Source organism: Apus apus, chromosome 2, assembly GCF_020740795.1.
Source record: "Apus apus isolate bApuApu2 chromosome 2, bApuApu2.pri.cur, whole genome shotgun sequence".
NCBI lineage: Eukaryota > Metazoa > Chordata > Aves > Apodiformes > Apodidae > Apus > Apus apus.
In genome coordinates, this window is record NC_067283.1 from 60157774 (window position 1) to 60173871 (window position 16098).

At 43.4% G+C, this 16098-nt stretch overlaps 1 protein-coding gene across 6 annotated transcripts in view; it reads right to left on the reverse strand.

Moving 5' to 3' along the window:
• Positions 1-16098, reverse strand: part of NFATC1 (nuclear factor of activated T cells 1) — a 115885-nt gene that overhangs the window by 43278 nt on the left and 56509 nt on the right. For all 6 annotated transcript variants that reach the window (XM_051611133.1, XM_051611131.1, XM_051611132.1 and 3 more), the window contains 2 exons: positions 5452-5507; positions 4032-4164 (listed from right to left, as the gene is read on the reverse strand). In XM_051611133.1, coding sequence (XP_051467093.1) covers positions 4032-4164; positions 5452-5507 — 189 coding nt within the window. The remainder of the gene's footprint in view (positions 1-4031; positions 4165-5451; positions 5508-16098) is intronic.

Consider the following 16098-nt stretch of genomic DNA (forward strand, 5'->3'; position numbering starts at 1 on the left):
AAGAGACAAAGTGTTACCTGGACCAAAATAGTGCTAACCTCTGTTTTTTTTTTTACTCTGATCATACAGTGGTTGTTAACTATTTTTTTCTTCATGAACTAAACGTTGGTTTTCTACAATGTCTTCAAACATTAAAAGAATGTTGTGACTGAAATAAAATAAAGCAGAACATTGTAAAATTACTTCTAGGAATATCTATTGAGGCCTAAAAGACTGATTCAGTCATTCTGCGTGGGTTCTGGATACACAGTCAAGGTGATCATGTCTATCTTTGAAAAGCATTATGTAAACCACCACCAGCAACTTAAGGGCAAAACTTTACAGCTACAACACAGACATAATAAAAACACACTATACTGTTAATTCCGATGTTGTAGAAGTACATTAACTCTTACCACTGTTATGAGAGAGTTTGCAAAGAATGTAAGATGTTTTTCTATTACCTATATGCACATATACATACATATTAAGAGAATGGGAGTGGAGAATGAAACAGGAACGGGGGAAATACATATTTACTGTTCAATATCTGCCTTCCTTTTCCCTACTCAGGTGCTATATTTTTTCTTTCAAGTTTTCCTGCACTGAAACTGAAAGATTTCACAGGCATTTAAATCAGTACAGCAGAATAAACAAGATTCCCAATGTTTTCAACAATTACTATAATTAAAGATGTCTTTGCAGAATAAAGCCTAGGCTGGTTCTCTGTTGGCTGTCACAAGGTAGCGATTCCCATCACTTCACATCAAATGAATCATCAAATGTTTCTGACTCCAAATGGTGATAGCATACACCTACTTTGCAGCTCTGAATACTATTCCCACGGTTTAGAAATGGCCTATGTAAAGGCTGGAGAGGAAAGATGCTGCTAAATAAAGAGTAATTAACAGCAGGCAGGGTAACTTGGGTGGCAAGGTAATACTTTCTGACTTTCACAACAGATTTTGATTGCTGAAAATTGGTGTACAAGCGAATAACAACTATTTTTCCTTTCAATTTAAGAGATTAACAGTCTTTAAATATACACAGACATACCCACTGGGGATGAAGTTTGCATAAGTAGGCTGATTCAGTGAAGCATAGATACACAGCACATACGCAGTAAGTGGTCAGTTGCCCACGTAAGGTTTCCTGTACTTCAATTTTAAATTAAAGTAGTGATAAAAGTCTGGAGTGCATGTAAGCTATCTAGGTTCCAAATGTGTTATTTTATGGGATTTCACCTGCAAAGAGTTGGCAGTTCTCTTCAATGCATGTGCCATGACTCAAGTATTGCTTTGTGGGAATTTCCCTCAGGAGGACTATTTTCACAGTCTACAAAAAAAATTGAACCTAATCATTTTTCTAACTCCTCTTCCTTCCAAAACAACAACAATTAAACAGCCACTCTTTTTCCCCCTATATTCCTTCCAAAATGTTCTCAGACAAAGAGCCATTTCAAAAAAAAAAAAAAATCTTAATTTACTTGCTATTAAAATTGTCATACAAGCCTGTTTGGAATTCAGATAGCATGAGTATTTTATTGTCACTTAACAGCCACCAATCTAAGCTTCCAAAATAAACCAGAACACACGTTTCTAAACATTTCCTACACATGAAACATTTTTTATGGAGCACTCTAGTCTCCATGACAGAATTACAGATTTGTCAGAGTTGAGGGGACCTCTAGAGATCATCCAGTCCAACTCCCCTACTAAAGCAGGATCCCCTAGAGCACATTACTCAGGACTGCATCCAGGTGAGTCCTGAGTATCTCCAGTGACCCTGCAACCTCCCTGGGCAGTCTGGTCCAGCGCTGTATCATCATCACTGTAAAGAAGTTTTTCCTCATTTTTCAACGGAAGTTCTGATGTTCCAGTTTGTGCCCATCGTCCCTTGTTCTGTCACTGGGAACTACCAAAAAAGAGTCTGGCTCCATCCAGCTTGCACCCACCCTTTAGATACTTGTAGGCATTAATAAGGTCTCCCCTGTGCCTTCTCTTCTCCAGGTGAAAGAGTCCCAGCTCTCCGCATCAGAGAGATGCTCCAATCCCCCAGTCATCTTTGTGATGTCTGAGGGACTCTTTCCAGTAGTTCCCTGTCTCTCTTGAACTGGAGTGCCCAGAACTGGATGCAGTATTCCAGATGTGGCCTCACCAGGGCAGAGTAGAGGGGGAGAATGACCTCTCTCAACCTACTGGCCACAATCTTCCTTATGCACCCCAGGATTCCACTGGCCTTCTTGGTGACAAGGGCACATGGCTGGCTCACGGGTAGTTTATTATCTACCAGGACTCCCAGATCCTTCTCCTCAGAACTGCTTTCTAGCAGGTCCACCCCCAGCCTATATTGGTGCATGGGGTTCTTCCTCCCCAGGTGCAGGACCCTACACTTGCCTTGTTGAACCTCATTAGGTTCTTCTCTGCCCAGCTCTCCAGCCTGTCCAAGTCACACTGGATGGCAGCACAGCCCTCGGGAGCGTCAGGCTCCCCTCCCAGTTTGGTATCATCAGAGAACTTGCTGAGGGTACATTCCATCCTTTCCTACAGTTGCACAAGACCAGACTGAGTGTTGACCCCTGGGGGACACTGCTGGCTACGGGCCTCCAACTCGACCCCTCTCCATTAACCACAACCCTCTGAGTTCTGTCACACACCAGCTCTCAATCCACCTCACTGTCCACTCATCTAGCCCACACTTCCTCAGTTTCCTAATGAGGATGTTATGGCAGACAGTGTCAAAACCCTTGCTGAAGTCAAGGTAGATGACATCTGCTGCTCTCCCCTCACCTAGCCAGCCAGTTACAACATCATAGAAAGCAATCAGATTGGTCAAGCATGACTTCTCCATGCTGACCTCTCCCAATTACTTTCTTTGCTTCCACATGTTTTGAGATGATGTCCAGAATGATTTGTTGCAAAACCTTACTGGGGATGGAGGTGAGACTAACCAGCCTGTAGTTCCCTGGGTCCTCCTTCTTGCCCTTTTTGAAGACTGGAGTGACACTGGCCCTCCTCCAGTCCTAAAGCACCTCTCCTGTTCTCCATGACCTCTCAAAGATGATGGAGCAATAATGTCTGTCAGCTCTCTCAGAACTTGTGGATGCATCCCATCAGGGCCCATGGATTTATGGATGTCCAGTTTGGCTAAGTGGACTCTAACCTGGTCCTTCCTAACAAGGGAAAGTCTTCCTCTTTCCAGACCTTATCTCTAACCTCCAGGGTCTGGGATTCAAGAGGGACAGCTTTACCAGTGAAGACTGAAGCAAAGAAGGCATTCAGTAACTCCATCTTCTCTGTGTTCTCCACAACTAGGACACCTGCCTCATTCATCAGCGGGCCTACATTTCTCCTAGTCTTCCTTTTGTAAATGATGTACTGGAAGAAATCCTTCTTCTTGTCCTTGGTACCCCTCACCAGATTTAATTCCAGGTGGCCCTTAGCTTTCCTCATTGCATCCCTGCATTCTTTGACTGTGCCCCTAGTGGTCCCAAGTGGCCAGTCCTATTTTCCACATTCTGTAAACTTTTTTTTTCCCTTTAATTTCTTCCAGAAGACCCTTATCATCCATGCAAGTCTCCTACATCCTGTTTGATTTCTTCGTCATAGGGATGCACCGGTCTTGAGCTTGGAAGAAGCTGAGTTTGAACTTGTGCATTGACCTTGTGCTTTTCATTGCTACCCAAGAGCTGCATCAGACTGATGTCTGTTTTCACCCTGCACAAGACAGCAAGGTGTGGGATGACTGGTAGAATCAGCACCCCACCTCCAGCTTAGAGCCTAGCAGGCTTGCAATGCTGTGCTGAAAATTCAGAAGTATTATTCAATGCAATATACCCTATGGGACCACAAAGTCAAGACTCAGGGTTGACAGCAAAGAGCTCAGGGTGTTCACAATCTGTGGCAACACATGTGAATCTCACTCTTCTTTTACACCACTGGGTATATCTCCAAATTACTCAGGTTACTAAAGAATTATCAGAGCCATATATCTTTCTAAGTAATCATTATCTCTCATATTTACTTGCAGAGATAAGGAATATATTTTGTTACCATTAGCAGGAAGGTAGGTGAAAAGCTGGTACTGGCTTCTTTTCCTCTTTCCATTGCAGACGTAGAAATTGACCTGAACAGGGCTGGTAATTCTCTGATTGCGGAAAGGTGGTATCTCAACCACCAATGAATTCTGCAAAAGCAACAAATCAGGAAGTTAAGGCAGGACTAAGGCCCTCAAGCTGTACACCAGTATACCCATGCTAACCCTGAGAAGGAGGCTCTGAGGCCCACAAGGAACACACTCTCTGCAGGAGAAGTGTTTGACTTCATGGGCAAGGATGGCCTCCTGCTGCCCCCAGTGTCCCCTGTCCAAGGACTCCAGAATTAGGGAAATAAGACCTTAGTATGGCTCAGGTCTTTAAAAAATCAGTACCCTTCACCTTTCTCCTTTGGACAGCAAATAAAATACCACATATGGACAAGGCTCTATCCCTCCTATCTCTCATAAGAACCTGGGACCACAATTCAAATCATGGTCTCTAACTCAGCAGAATAAAGTGCAACCACTCAGCTGGCAGGTCATCCCCAACATATCTCATCCTAACACAACTTCCTTTGAAAGGAAAATTAGGACAGGCATACGATTATTCAAATATTTCCATTTTCCACTGTGAAATTATTTTTCATGTCTCAACTCAGGAAGTTTTAAGCATGCTAGTTTTTGTGGATGGGAGATCTTGCAAGAACACCTACTGCTGCAGGAAGAAGGGCTAGAAAGTGTGTAGATGATCTTCCACTGTCAGAAACCAGATGCTCCAGCACAGGGCTGAGGAACAACTTCTAGGGCATCAGCTTACACAAATGCACAGTGAAATCTGCTTGAACCATCAAAATCTCCTTTGGCATTTTTTGAAAGAATAAAAGGGAACACTCACTGAAGCATTTGGCACGCATTCAGTGGAGGTCTTTAAATCATTTGCCTTCATGTCATCAGCAGGTTTGCAGCTAACAAACTGTTGTATATTCCTGCAGAGGTGGAATAGTGGCCATATTCCCCACTTACAGACCTGGCCAAGGGAGGCACACTTCTCCAACCATGGGGCTGCTCTCCTGTGAGGGCACTCATATTTCTTCTGCAGATGGTAGACAAAAGCCAAGGAAAACTCTAAGAATTGTCTTGGGAGCAGAGGGAAGAACTGACCCAGTATGAAAGAAGATGAGCAGATGGGGCTGGCCCATCCCGGACAATGAAAAAATATTTTCCAAATGGTCTCTCCTATTTTTGGGACAGCTTCCAATGAAGGCTTTTTACCCCATGCTCCCATTAAAGATTTCCAGGAGGGGAGGCTTAAGTACTTGTTCTGTTTCAGTGGGGAGGCACAGTGCCAAAACTTTGGAAATCCCTCTTTAGTAACAGTGCTGGAGAAGGCAATATATATTTTTCATCTTGATGTTAAAATATTTAAGGCAGACTTACTGGCTTGCACATTTCTTTGTCAGTTTTGGCTTCCATTTCCCACACATGGTGACCATCTAAAAGAGAAAAGAAAAAGATATCTAGTTCCATCCTTTTTTTTCCCCTCTCCCAAGCTTACAAAAGAATGGCTTTTGCAAAAAAATCTCTTTGAAAGGGCACTGCACATAAGAAAAGCAGCTCTCAAAATGCATTGGCCAAGCACATGGGTTACGTGCAATGGGAGTCCACTTAGCTCTTCTGAAGGGGGGAACAACAATCTAGAACACATGATATTGCAATGGGGAAAAGCCACCAGGACTTTATTCTGCCACTAGTTTGGACAAAATATGCAACTGTTCTATACCTTAGTTTCACAAACTGTTACCTATGAGACCTTTTGATCACTACTAATGCAGTAGGTCATATTCAATGTAAGTATTAAACAAAACAAACCAAGCAGTTTTACGGAAGCTCCTCAGCCACGGAGTATTTAATTTTCATATACTTCTAGTCTGACATGTCATAAATCTGCTGATTGGATTAAAAGGCAAGGCCATGGGCTGGGAAACAGTTTTTGACTCCACAACTTTCTGGCGCTGCTTCCAGTAGTGTGTTGGGTCCTCCTAATTTATTGTATTTCTGTTTTCAAGAAAAGATAGATTTAAACCACAGCTATCACTTTTTTCTGGGGATTTGTCTTTTGGAAGAAATTGGTTTTGTCTGGTCATTTTTTTCTGCACTTCACTGATACAGAAGTCACTGGTCAATAGCAGGGTTTTTTTTCTTCCTTGCAGCTTCAAAACTCAATGGCAAAGAAATTAGAAAAATATTAGAAAATGTAAGGTTTCCATTCTGCAGGCTGAGAAAAACAAAAACGTGTATGAAAGGCCACAAGCAGACTGCTGTCTAAGCTGCGCAGCAGTGACACATGCAGCTTCAGGAGTCCCACCGTTGTCAGATGTCACCAAGTGATAGTTTATGTTCATCTTTTTGTGTATTTATTGCAACATCGGGTTATGCAAATGCAAATATTAGCTATTTTGAACTTCATCACATAGATGTGGGCCTGCCTTAGAAAAACAGCTCTCGGCAAGGTAAAAGAGTGAATGCACTCTTTCATCTCTCTTTTCCTTCATGGCCAGGATGGAGGTGACGCATTTAGAACTGCCTGATTTATTGCAGATGTCTGTAAATAATATTTTTGTGTACAGCTGTCCTACTGTGAAAGGAATGCTGCTGAGGGACTAGCCCTGGCTATTGTTTTAACGTCCCAAACCCCCTTCTTTTTAACGTATGGAAAGAAGTGCAATGTGAAAGCTACAGCACAAATAGTACAGTGGATTTGGCAGGTCTTTCTGTAGGATACAATTAGCAGATCTACCCTTAGTCTCTTCCTGCATTTTAAACTGTGATGCTGGAAAAGAAATCCTGTTAATTGGTACTGCCACATTCGGCTGCTGGGAGAGAAGGAGTAGCCAGACCATGCTTGAGTCTCCTTAACGATGCCTTTTGAGAGTGCCAGAATTGAAGCAGACTTCTCAGGAGGGCTGGCAGTCACTTCACAATTTATCCAACAGATGCTTGCCCCGAGCTGTCGGCAGAAAAAACCTGACCGAAATTTAGTAAGTCAGGACTCATCCCTTGTCTCTAAGCAGTCTCCTTTATCTCCCACCCCCTCTTTATAAAGCCCCTGTAGCCCTCCCTTCCCCCCACCTTCCCTCTCAATTAAAGGAATCAGTTGTAAAAGTAACACAATACCAACACCATCACACATTTTGCAAAGTCTAGGATCTTCTGCTTTGTAAAGGGTTTGTCTGTCTTTCGTTTTTTAAAATCTACAGACATCCAGACTGGTAGTTAAGGTGATCTGTTTGTCTTTGTAAATGGATTACCAGAAGTTCAGGTTTTTTGCTATGCTTAATTTCTGTTCTGAAGATGAATTCTCTGATTCAGATTTCTGGTTTTTATTTCCTGCTGATACTTCAGTAAAATACAGTATTATTCCACGTCTACCTAATCTTTCAATTACTTCACGCAGCACTGCTTTTATATGCTTTTGAAATTTTTATGATGACGAAGAGAGTTTGTTCAGAAATATTTTCAATGCTGTAATCTGAACTATTAGGAAAATAAAAATCCAGAACCGTGGCTCGTCTTTGGAAGCTAATAAGAACAGTACGGGGTTCATTCCAAGAAATTCCCTTCAGACTGTCCAGACCATGGCAACTCAGCAACGGAGGGGAAGGGGAAGAGTGGGAAGAAGTAGGGAACAGACAACTCATTAACAACTAGTGACATTTCATTTAACAAAAAAACTGGGAGTAAAAGTTGTTATGAAGCAGAGACAAAAAAAAAAAAAAAAAGAAAAAAAAAAAGACAATTCCTCACATTACGTCTGGTGAACCAAGAGGGAAATCTCAACGCCCACGGACTGGGACGAGCTCCAGGAGGGAAACCTTAGACCACTACGTCAACCTTTTACAGTAAACATGTTTTGCAGGTTTATTCAGCTCAGCTGAAATAAAAAAAGAAAAAAAAAAGAAAAAAAAAGAAAAAAAAAGGAGAGAGAGAAAGAGATAATGGCTCCAGAACAGTGTGTGGGAGCCTGAAGCATCAAGACAATCCACCCACACTGGAGAAAAGGGTTTTGCCCCCACTGTCCACAGTGGGGGGGACCCTGGTGAGCAGGCGGGATGCCACCTCCTGCCAGCGTGCACCGGGGAGCGAGGACTGAGCCACCACAAAAGTTTCCATTGTACGCCTGCCACATCTGCAGCAGCCTGCCTGGTCCAGGGCCAAGGCAACTCCCTCCTGGCCACCAGCCAACCAAAGTACACCAGAGCAATTTATACCTTTCCAAAATGCAAATAATTCAAATTACAGACATAACACAAAGCTGAAGCAGACACATTTCAGGCATTCCCGTTAAAGTTTACTCTCTGGAATTACCGTACCCAAATGGGCAGTTGCACAGGGGGAGACAGAGGCAGAAGAGGAAGGAGAGGAGGAGGCAGGGAGGAAAAGGGAGAAGGGAGAAAACAGCTTTTTCAAAGGTCTCGTTTCATTCCCTTTCATTTTGCTATTTACTTTTACAAAGTAATAAGAAGTGTCTTCTCCTAACCAAATGCCTGACTTTATTTTGGAGTTTTTAAGATTTATAGATCAGTATTTTGAACAGAAAGACACCTCTTTATATAGCTAAAACATTGTGTCAGGGTATTATACTGGATTTGTTTTATTTTGTGGGGTTTTTTACAAAAATAAAATAAAACCATAACATCCACACACAGAACTGCAGAGCAATGGCTCTGCAGAATCCCTGGTGGAGTGCCCCTGTCTCCATGTGTCAGCAGTCCTCAGCAGCTGACCTGACAAAGCCAAGGCTTCAACCATCTTAAGGGCTGGAAGAAGGACCCTCGACTCACAGAAAGGTTTGGGTTGGAAGGGACCTTAAAGACCACCTAGATCCAAACCCTCTGCATGGGCAGGGACACCTCCCACGAGATCAGGCTGCTCAAGGCCCCATCCAACCTGTCCTTGAACACTTCCAGGGACAGAGCTTCCACAACCTTCCTGGACAACATACTCCAGTGTTTTACTGCCCTCATAGTGAAGAATTTCCGTCCAATGTCTAATCTAAATCTCCCCTCTTTAAGTTTTAATCCATTACCCCTTGTCCCATCACTACATCCCCTAGTAAAAAGTCACGCCCCAGCCTTCCTGTAGGCCCCCCTTCAGGCAACAAAAAGTCTCCCTGGAGCCTTCTCTTCTCCAGGCTGAAACAACCACAACTCTTTCAGCCTGTCTTCAGAGGAGAAGCGCTCTAGTCCCCTGATCACCTTCGCGGCCGTCCCCTGGACTTGCTCCAGGAGTTCCGTGGGTCCTGCGCAGGGGCAGGGCAGGGGTGCAGCAGCGCTGGGGCAAGGAGGCACTCCCAATCTCGCACGGGCTCTCTGACCGCGCCTGGGCTGGGCGCTGCACTGACAGGTGGCCTTCAGTGCTGACGCCAGCTGAAGACACCGAGTTTTGTCAGGAAGTCTAACACTTACAGACTGAGGGCTGTTATTTATAGCCATCCCTACTTCAGGCACACTTCACCACCAGCTACTTCAGTCTTTTTTTTTTTTATTTTCGGCACCGTGATACTCAAGAGCACCTGGGATTGCTAATGAAGAAAATATCACAAACCTGTGGTGTATGTTGGGTGGATTTTCAGCTTTGCAAAGCACAAACACCGTGTTTCAATATGCAGCAGCTGAACGGTGAATGGGCCTTTGTAGTCTGCTCTTATCAGCTGCTGCTCCGACTTTACAGGAAACTGCGCACAAGCCCAAAAGTAAAAATACTCTAATTCATCAGGGAATTCCCTGCACTATGAGTCACGGAACGGCTTCCCCACCACACCCAGCTACAAGATTTCCACATAAAAAAGCACCGTAGAGCCCTGTTTTAAGACAGAAGCAGCACTAGAAAGTAGTTGTGTAAATCTAGTGGCATCAGTTATTCACACATAAAGCCTAGCAGACCAAGACACATGGATTTTCTTAATGGAAGAGCAACACAAAGAGTTGTAAAGACTTTCCAAGTAAATTTTCCTACCATCTTCCCCTCCTTACTGCTCATCAGGACAGATTCCCCAGAGCTTCCAGGGCTGGTTTTACCTTTGTACCCCAGGGAACTGGAAGCATAGCGCCAGGGGTTTGCAAGCTCACAGCAGTCAAACCACCAGTGTAAATTTCATGACAGACCAGTGGATGGTGGAAAGGGAAAATAATATAGAATACAAAAAACCCCCACAAGACGGGAAACTCAGGAGGATACAACATCTGGCAACCACTTAAACCTTGCTTCTATGAAAAGGGCATAATGGGAGCATTCAGATATATTTAAGTTACTTCACTTTACTACAGGAGGTTAAAACAGTCTATATTCTTTAGTAGTCCTGTGTTCACTTGAGATACGAGAAGAATAGACATTACCTAGGATTTCACTGCCTGTACATAGTGTACATTTTATATACTTCCAGCCTGTGGCTCAACAGAGTTTGCACTTGGCTGAACTGTTACTCTGCGTTTACATTCATACACTGCAAGTAAGATGGTGAAACTAGTTCTACCCTTCCAAAGGAACCCACTACTTGATTAATGTGTTGTGAGATTACCCTAAACAATAATGCCTATACTACATCCCCAATTATTTTAACATGTCCACAACTGGCAGGACACAGATGCAACACAGAATGATGATACAGCATAATTTGGAAGTGCTCTGCAAAGGTTGTCTACCTTCCTATTTGGCTGTGATAATGCATATTCAGATCCCTTAGGAGTGAAGGATTTGCAAGTTTTCGGATTGCACCCCAACCCCTTTTCCCTGGGAAGTACACTCATGATGCTGACATGACTGATCTGTGAGGAGTTTCGGAAGGACAGGATGGGTTTCCAGCCAGAGAAGAGGATGAAGGCTTAAGCAAAATCTTGTCAGTCAGAATTGAAGTCATCCAGTTTTGTGCAGAGATGCTATCAGCTCCCAGGCGCAAGGCAGGCTGGGCCAGGTCTGTGCGTGGGCTGGCAATGACAGAGGCAAACAGGCATCTCTGTTGCTTGGAGAAGAGCACTCACCATGCCAGACCTGGCCACAACACACTGGCACTGTCTCACCCACTGGTGGATACGCACCGGCATGGGTGTACCAGTGCTGGATTTTGGTCCAGGGGCAGCAACCTTTCAAATCCGGGAATGCCACAAGGAGCCAGGGCACTTTTCTAGACTGATATTGCGGACATCTTGCTGTGAACATCTCCCCAGCTGATCACCAGCAAGCCCAGTAATCTGTGGGTGGGAGTCTATGCCCATGTTTACACACCTGTCTTTATTTAAGACATTTACAAGGGACAGGATTTTGTGGATTTTGTGCAGCACGTGTATTTTGTCCATTCCTTCAGCTGTACATTTTTGCAGTATCGAGCTGAATATTAGGTAGGCTTAGGTGTGTCTGTCATGCAAATGATGGTCTCAAGTTACTTTTTCTTTTTTACCTTAAATTAACAATAAAAAAAGCATGCAGAAACCAAGTGATAAAAACACAGTTCAACTGTATCTTACAGTGCTTTGGCATCTGTGCCAGATATGCGCTTCTTCTTTGGTTGCTCAGCTGGGTAAGCCAAAAGCTGAGGGGCTCACTTTGCCTAAACAGTGAGCCTTTTTAGCTGCTTTTACCACAGTATGTATAACAAACTTAAGTTATTCTGAGTTCAAGTGTTTGCAAATGAACTGTAATTTTAGTCCAGGTAGTTAAAAGGAGGTACTGTGCTGACAGCTGACTGATTGGGATTAATTTTGAGCCAAAACCATTGGAATGACCCGCCAGATCCTATTTTCAGCAGAATGGAAGCTGGTTATGCAATTTATTCTCTCTGGCACCTCCCCCTATTCAAATTACTGCTGGTCTGAGGGTTTTATTTAGTAACTCTCAGTAATTCCATGTATAAGACAATCAACTTCCAAGTAAAACTGCAGCATGACATCCCTGCAAAATCTCTTGAGAGCAGGCAGGTCGAACCAAGCACACCTAGCACTGCCACCCACCAGCAGTCATGACAATACTTCACTCTGTCTTTGGTTACATTCATGTCATCTCCTTGTTTTCACAATTTTACTGTTCTCTGGGAACCTCTGTAGGCTGAATCTGTGACTTTGCAGCTGAAACTGAGTAAAATATTCCTGGTCCATCTTCTTCTGTCTAATCGGTCTCATATTTTCTCAGAGACTATTGGAGTAACAAATGTCACAGCCAGTTTAAACCAAGTTCCAAGTTTTCCTTCCATGAACAATTCTTTTCCCCTGCTACTTCTGTGCTTGATGCCAACAGCACCACCTGTACTATAGCTACTTCTACTTCTTTCCCATCTTAAGATTTAAGTTTGTTCCAAATGCTTTCAATCCTTCCTTCTCGATTATTTTGAAGACACAAACTCTCCATTTTATCTATATGGCCACCTGTATGTCTCATCTTCCACAGACATCTCATAATGGCAATCCCTTGTGACTTTTTAGCAGAATCTAAACAGTATGATTTTACATGGCATTAATATTTTTTCCATTTCATGTCCCCCTCATGTCCCTTTCCTTGTCTCTCTTGTCCAAGAAGGTTAAGCTCAACCTTAAGAGGTCCCTCCTCTTCTCCTCTGATTATTTGCATTGACATCAGCTTTCCTGCAACAAAGCACACTCTGTAAATGCCTTACATCTCTATTCCTCTCTTAAATGTCATCATACTTTCTTCCACATCCTCTTGAAGGTGTAATCTTACTCCCTCTACAGACCTAAAAGGAGCTAGCTGATCTTCCGTCAGCTCTCCCTACTTTTCCTGGGATGCCCACCAGAGATATGATCCAACTCTTAATGAAGCCAGGGAAATAACAGGAGACAAAGAGTTTTGCCTTTCTAAAATATTTAGATGATCCCCCCCTCAGCTAAATACTTTGGAGGTATCCCCTTGTATTGTTTTGTGTGGAAGGTTTTAGTAGGGTTGGGGATGCAGCAGTGGCCTCTGTGAGAAGACACCAGAAGTTGCCTCCACGTCAGACAGAGTCAGCCCCAGTTGGGTCCAAGCTGGACACTCTGCTGGCAAAAGCTGAGCCCATTAACAAAGCTGGTGGCACCTGACAACATATTTAAGAAGGGGTAAAAAATGCTGTGCAGCAGCTAACAGAGAGAGGAGTGAAAACATGTGAGAGGAAGAATCCTTATAGATACCAAGATCAGAGAATAAGGAGGGGGGGGTGGTGCTTCAAGTGCTGGAGCAAAAATTCCTCTACAGCCCATGGAGAAGACCATGGTGTTGCAGGCTGTTCCCCTGCAGCCCACGGAGACAACCATGCTGGAGCAGATATCCACCTGCAGCTCATGCAGAGCCCATGGTACTGGAGCAGGCTCCTGGCAGGAGCTGCAGCCTGTGAAGAGAAGTCCACACAGACGTAGATTTTCTGGCAGGAACTGAGGCTATGAAGGACTCAGCCTGGAGCAGTCTGATCCTAAAGGACTGAACCTTGTGGAGAGGACTCAGACTGGAGCAGTTCATGAAGGACTGTCCCTCATGGCAGGGCCCCAAGCTGCAGCAGGTGAACAGTGTGGGGAGGAAGGAGTGGCAGAGAGGAGCTGTTATGGACTGATGGCAGCTCCCCAGTCCTTCATCACCCTGCACTGCTTGTGGGGAGGAGGAAGTCAGGAATTAAGCAGTGGAGCTGAGCTTAGTAGAGGAGGAGAGGGTAAAGGTGGCATTTAGTTTTGCCTTTGGTTCTCACTATGCTACTCTACTTTTAATTGGCAATAAATTATTTTCCCTGAGCGTAGCGTGTTTTGCCTGTGACAGTAACTGGGAAGGTATCTCCTTGTCTTTGTCTTGGCCCATGAGCTTTTTCATCTTATTTTATCTATCCTATTTAGAAGGGGAGGGAGAGAGCAGCTTGGTGGGTACGTGGCAGCCAGCCAAGGTCAACCTACCACACCTCTACTGTCTTCAGGCACCAATAATTTCATTAGACTCTCAGCTTTCTGGTAAGGGCTGTGAATTCCTGTGTGTCTGGACAGAGGGTCCTACTGGAACAGTAACAGTAAAAACTATCCGAAATCTTGTGCTAGTTACAAAAGTTCAAATACAAAGCTTTAATTGCACAGATCCAGCTGCTTGAAGCCACTTAGTCTAGCAAAGACATGAAAGACTAAACTTCAAGCATTCAGTCACATTTTCCATAAAAATTAAAAAATTACAGGATTACTCAGTCAAGTCACTTTTAATGAGAGATCATACAGTTATTCCTTATTTCTCTGCTGTCCACAGTAAGTATCTGTGATTGATTGTTCCTGTTCTTCACTATGAGAACAAGAGCCTGAATGAGGCTCGTTGCCGGTGATACCATCTCACGTGCATGGCTGCTGTCCCGCTTTGTCTTCACCATTCTGTAAACAGCCAGGAAAAACTGAAATGTGCTGACATTTCTACAAGCTACATCACTGCTCCTGAGTGCATGTGAAAGGGTTCCACCATCAAATGACTCCACCATTTGATGATAGTATTTGCCCAAGGGTATCTATTTCTGGGCAGTGGCCAGGAACCCCTTCAGCTATCAATTCATCTCTAGGAAATAGGTTCAAATGACCTTCACGTGAACTCCATGCTCCCAACTTGTATGCCTTTGAAGTTTCCAGTTTATCTAGTTTCCAGAAATTTTAACCCCACTGCACATGAATCAGCATGCAATCACTCATTGCCAACTGGAATGTGTGTCCCAAACTTGGATAAACAGACAAATACAAAATTATGTACCATCTGTCCATCTGACTAGAGGAGGAAAGCAAGTTTTGCCACTTGCTTATTTATTATGTGCGCTACAGTATGATTACCAGTGTGAAACATGACCCCTTTTTGGCCAGTTGCCCCCCAAACTGTGACTGCTACTGGCAATGGAAAGAGCAATGGAAAGATCTCTGAGAACGCAAGATCTTTTACCAAATGGAGCTCTGCCAAGACCCAGGTCACCCGTCTCCCCATCACATCACATCAAAACAGACTCCAAAGTCTGAGCTCCAAAGTGTAGCTGAGTCAAACCAAAAAGCCAACATGCTTCCCAAAGCATCTGTTCCGTTCACATACCATTCAAATGTTTCATCAACATACCATTTTCCAGAACTTTTTTCTCTTGAAGCTAAAATACTGCACTTGAATTACCTGCCATGCAACAAGGTAACTTCTGCTCACACAACATAGGGTTAACAGAACTGAATTTCTCAGACTGACATTTTTATGTCAAAGCAGCAACTGATTGATCACAATCTTGCAATCTAATCAATGAAATCTGAGGGGAACAAAAAAAGTCTGTGAAATACTTGAGTGGACACTTAAAATTAATCCAGCTTCCTTCTTTTCCACACTGCATTTATTTTATGCAAACATTCAGTTGACCAAGACTGAACACAAGTCTAAGAAGAGGCAAACTGTAAGTTTCCCCATCTGAAATACAGAGAAACATGATTTCCCTTGCCATATACAACAAATTTTTTTTTCATTTCACCCAGATATCTTTCATCTGCTCTAGTATAACTATCACCATGCCACGTCAGCACCTTCATCTTCTAAAAGCTGTTCCAGCAGAGAAGAGGAACAGCCTTGACAGAAAAATCCATTTAACAAAATAAAAACAGCAGCAGAATGAACAGTTTGTACCAGTAACGACATCTGAAAACTGCTTTAATTGTGTGAAAATATTCAAAAAGAGAAAAATCCCTGGAGGAAATGTGGCTTAGGTGCTGTTTACTTCTCCCTCTTTCAGGAACTTGAGTTTCAAAAGCTTTGGGGACAACAGATGAGGATACTACGCACTTAGTTCACAGAATGTGTAAGTGCTAGGATCACTGTTGATTTGAAGGCTGCATAATTAGCATGTTCAAAACCATTGATGTCTGTAAGCCTGGAGTCACTCAGCGTTACAAATTATGAACTCTATTAACATCCATTAAAGAGAGTGATACATCTTCAGGGAGTGGCACTCGTCAGAAGGAAGCTTAAATGTAGGCCTTTGATCTGGACAGCACGACCCTCAACATTAACAACGCAGAATCAGAATTTCAAAGTCAGTGTTATTTGAGAAAGTAATCCTGTAGTGAAGTT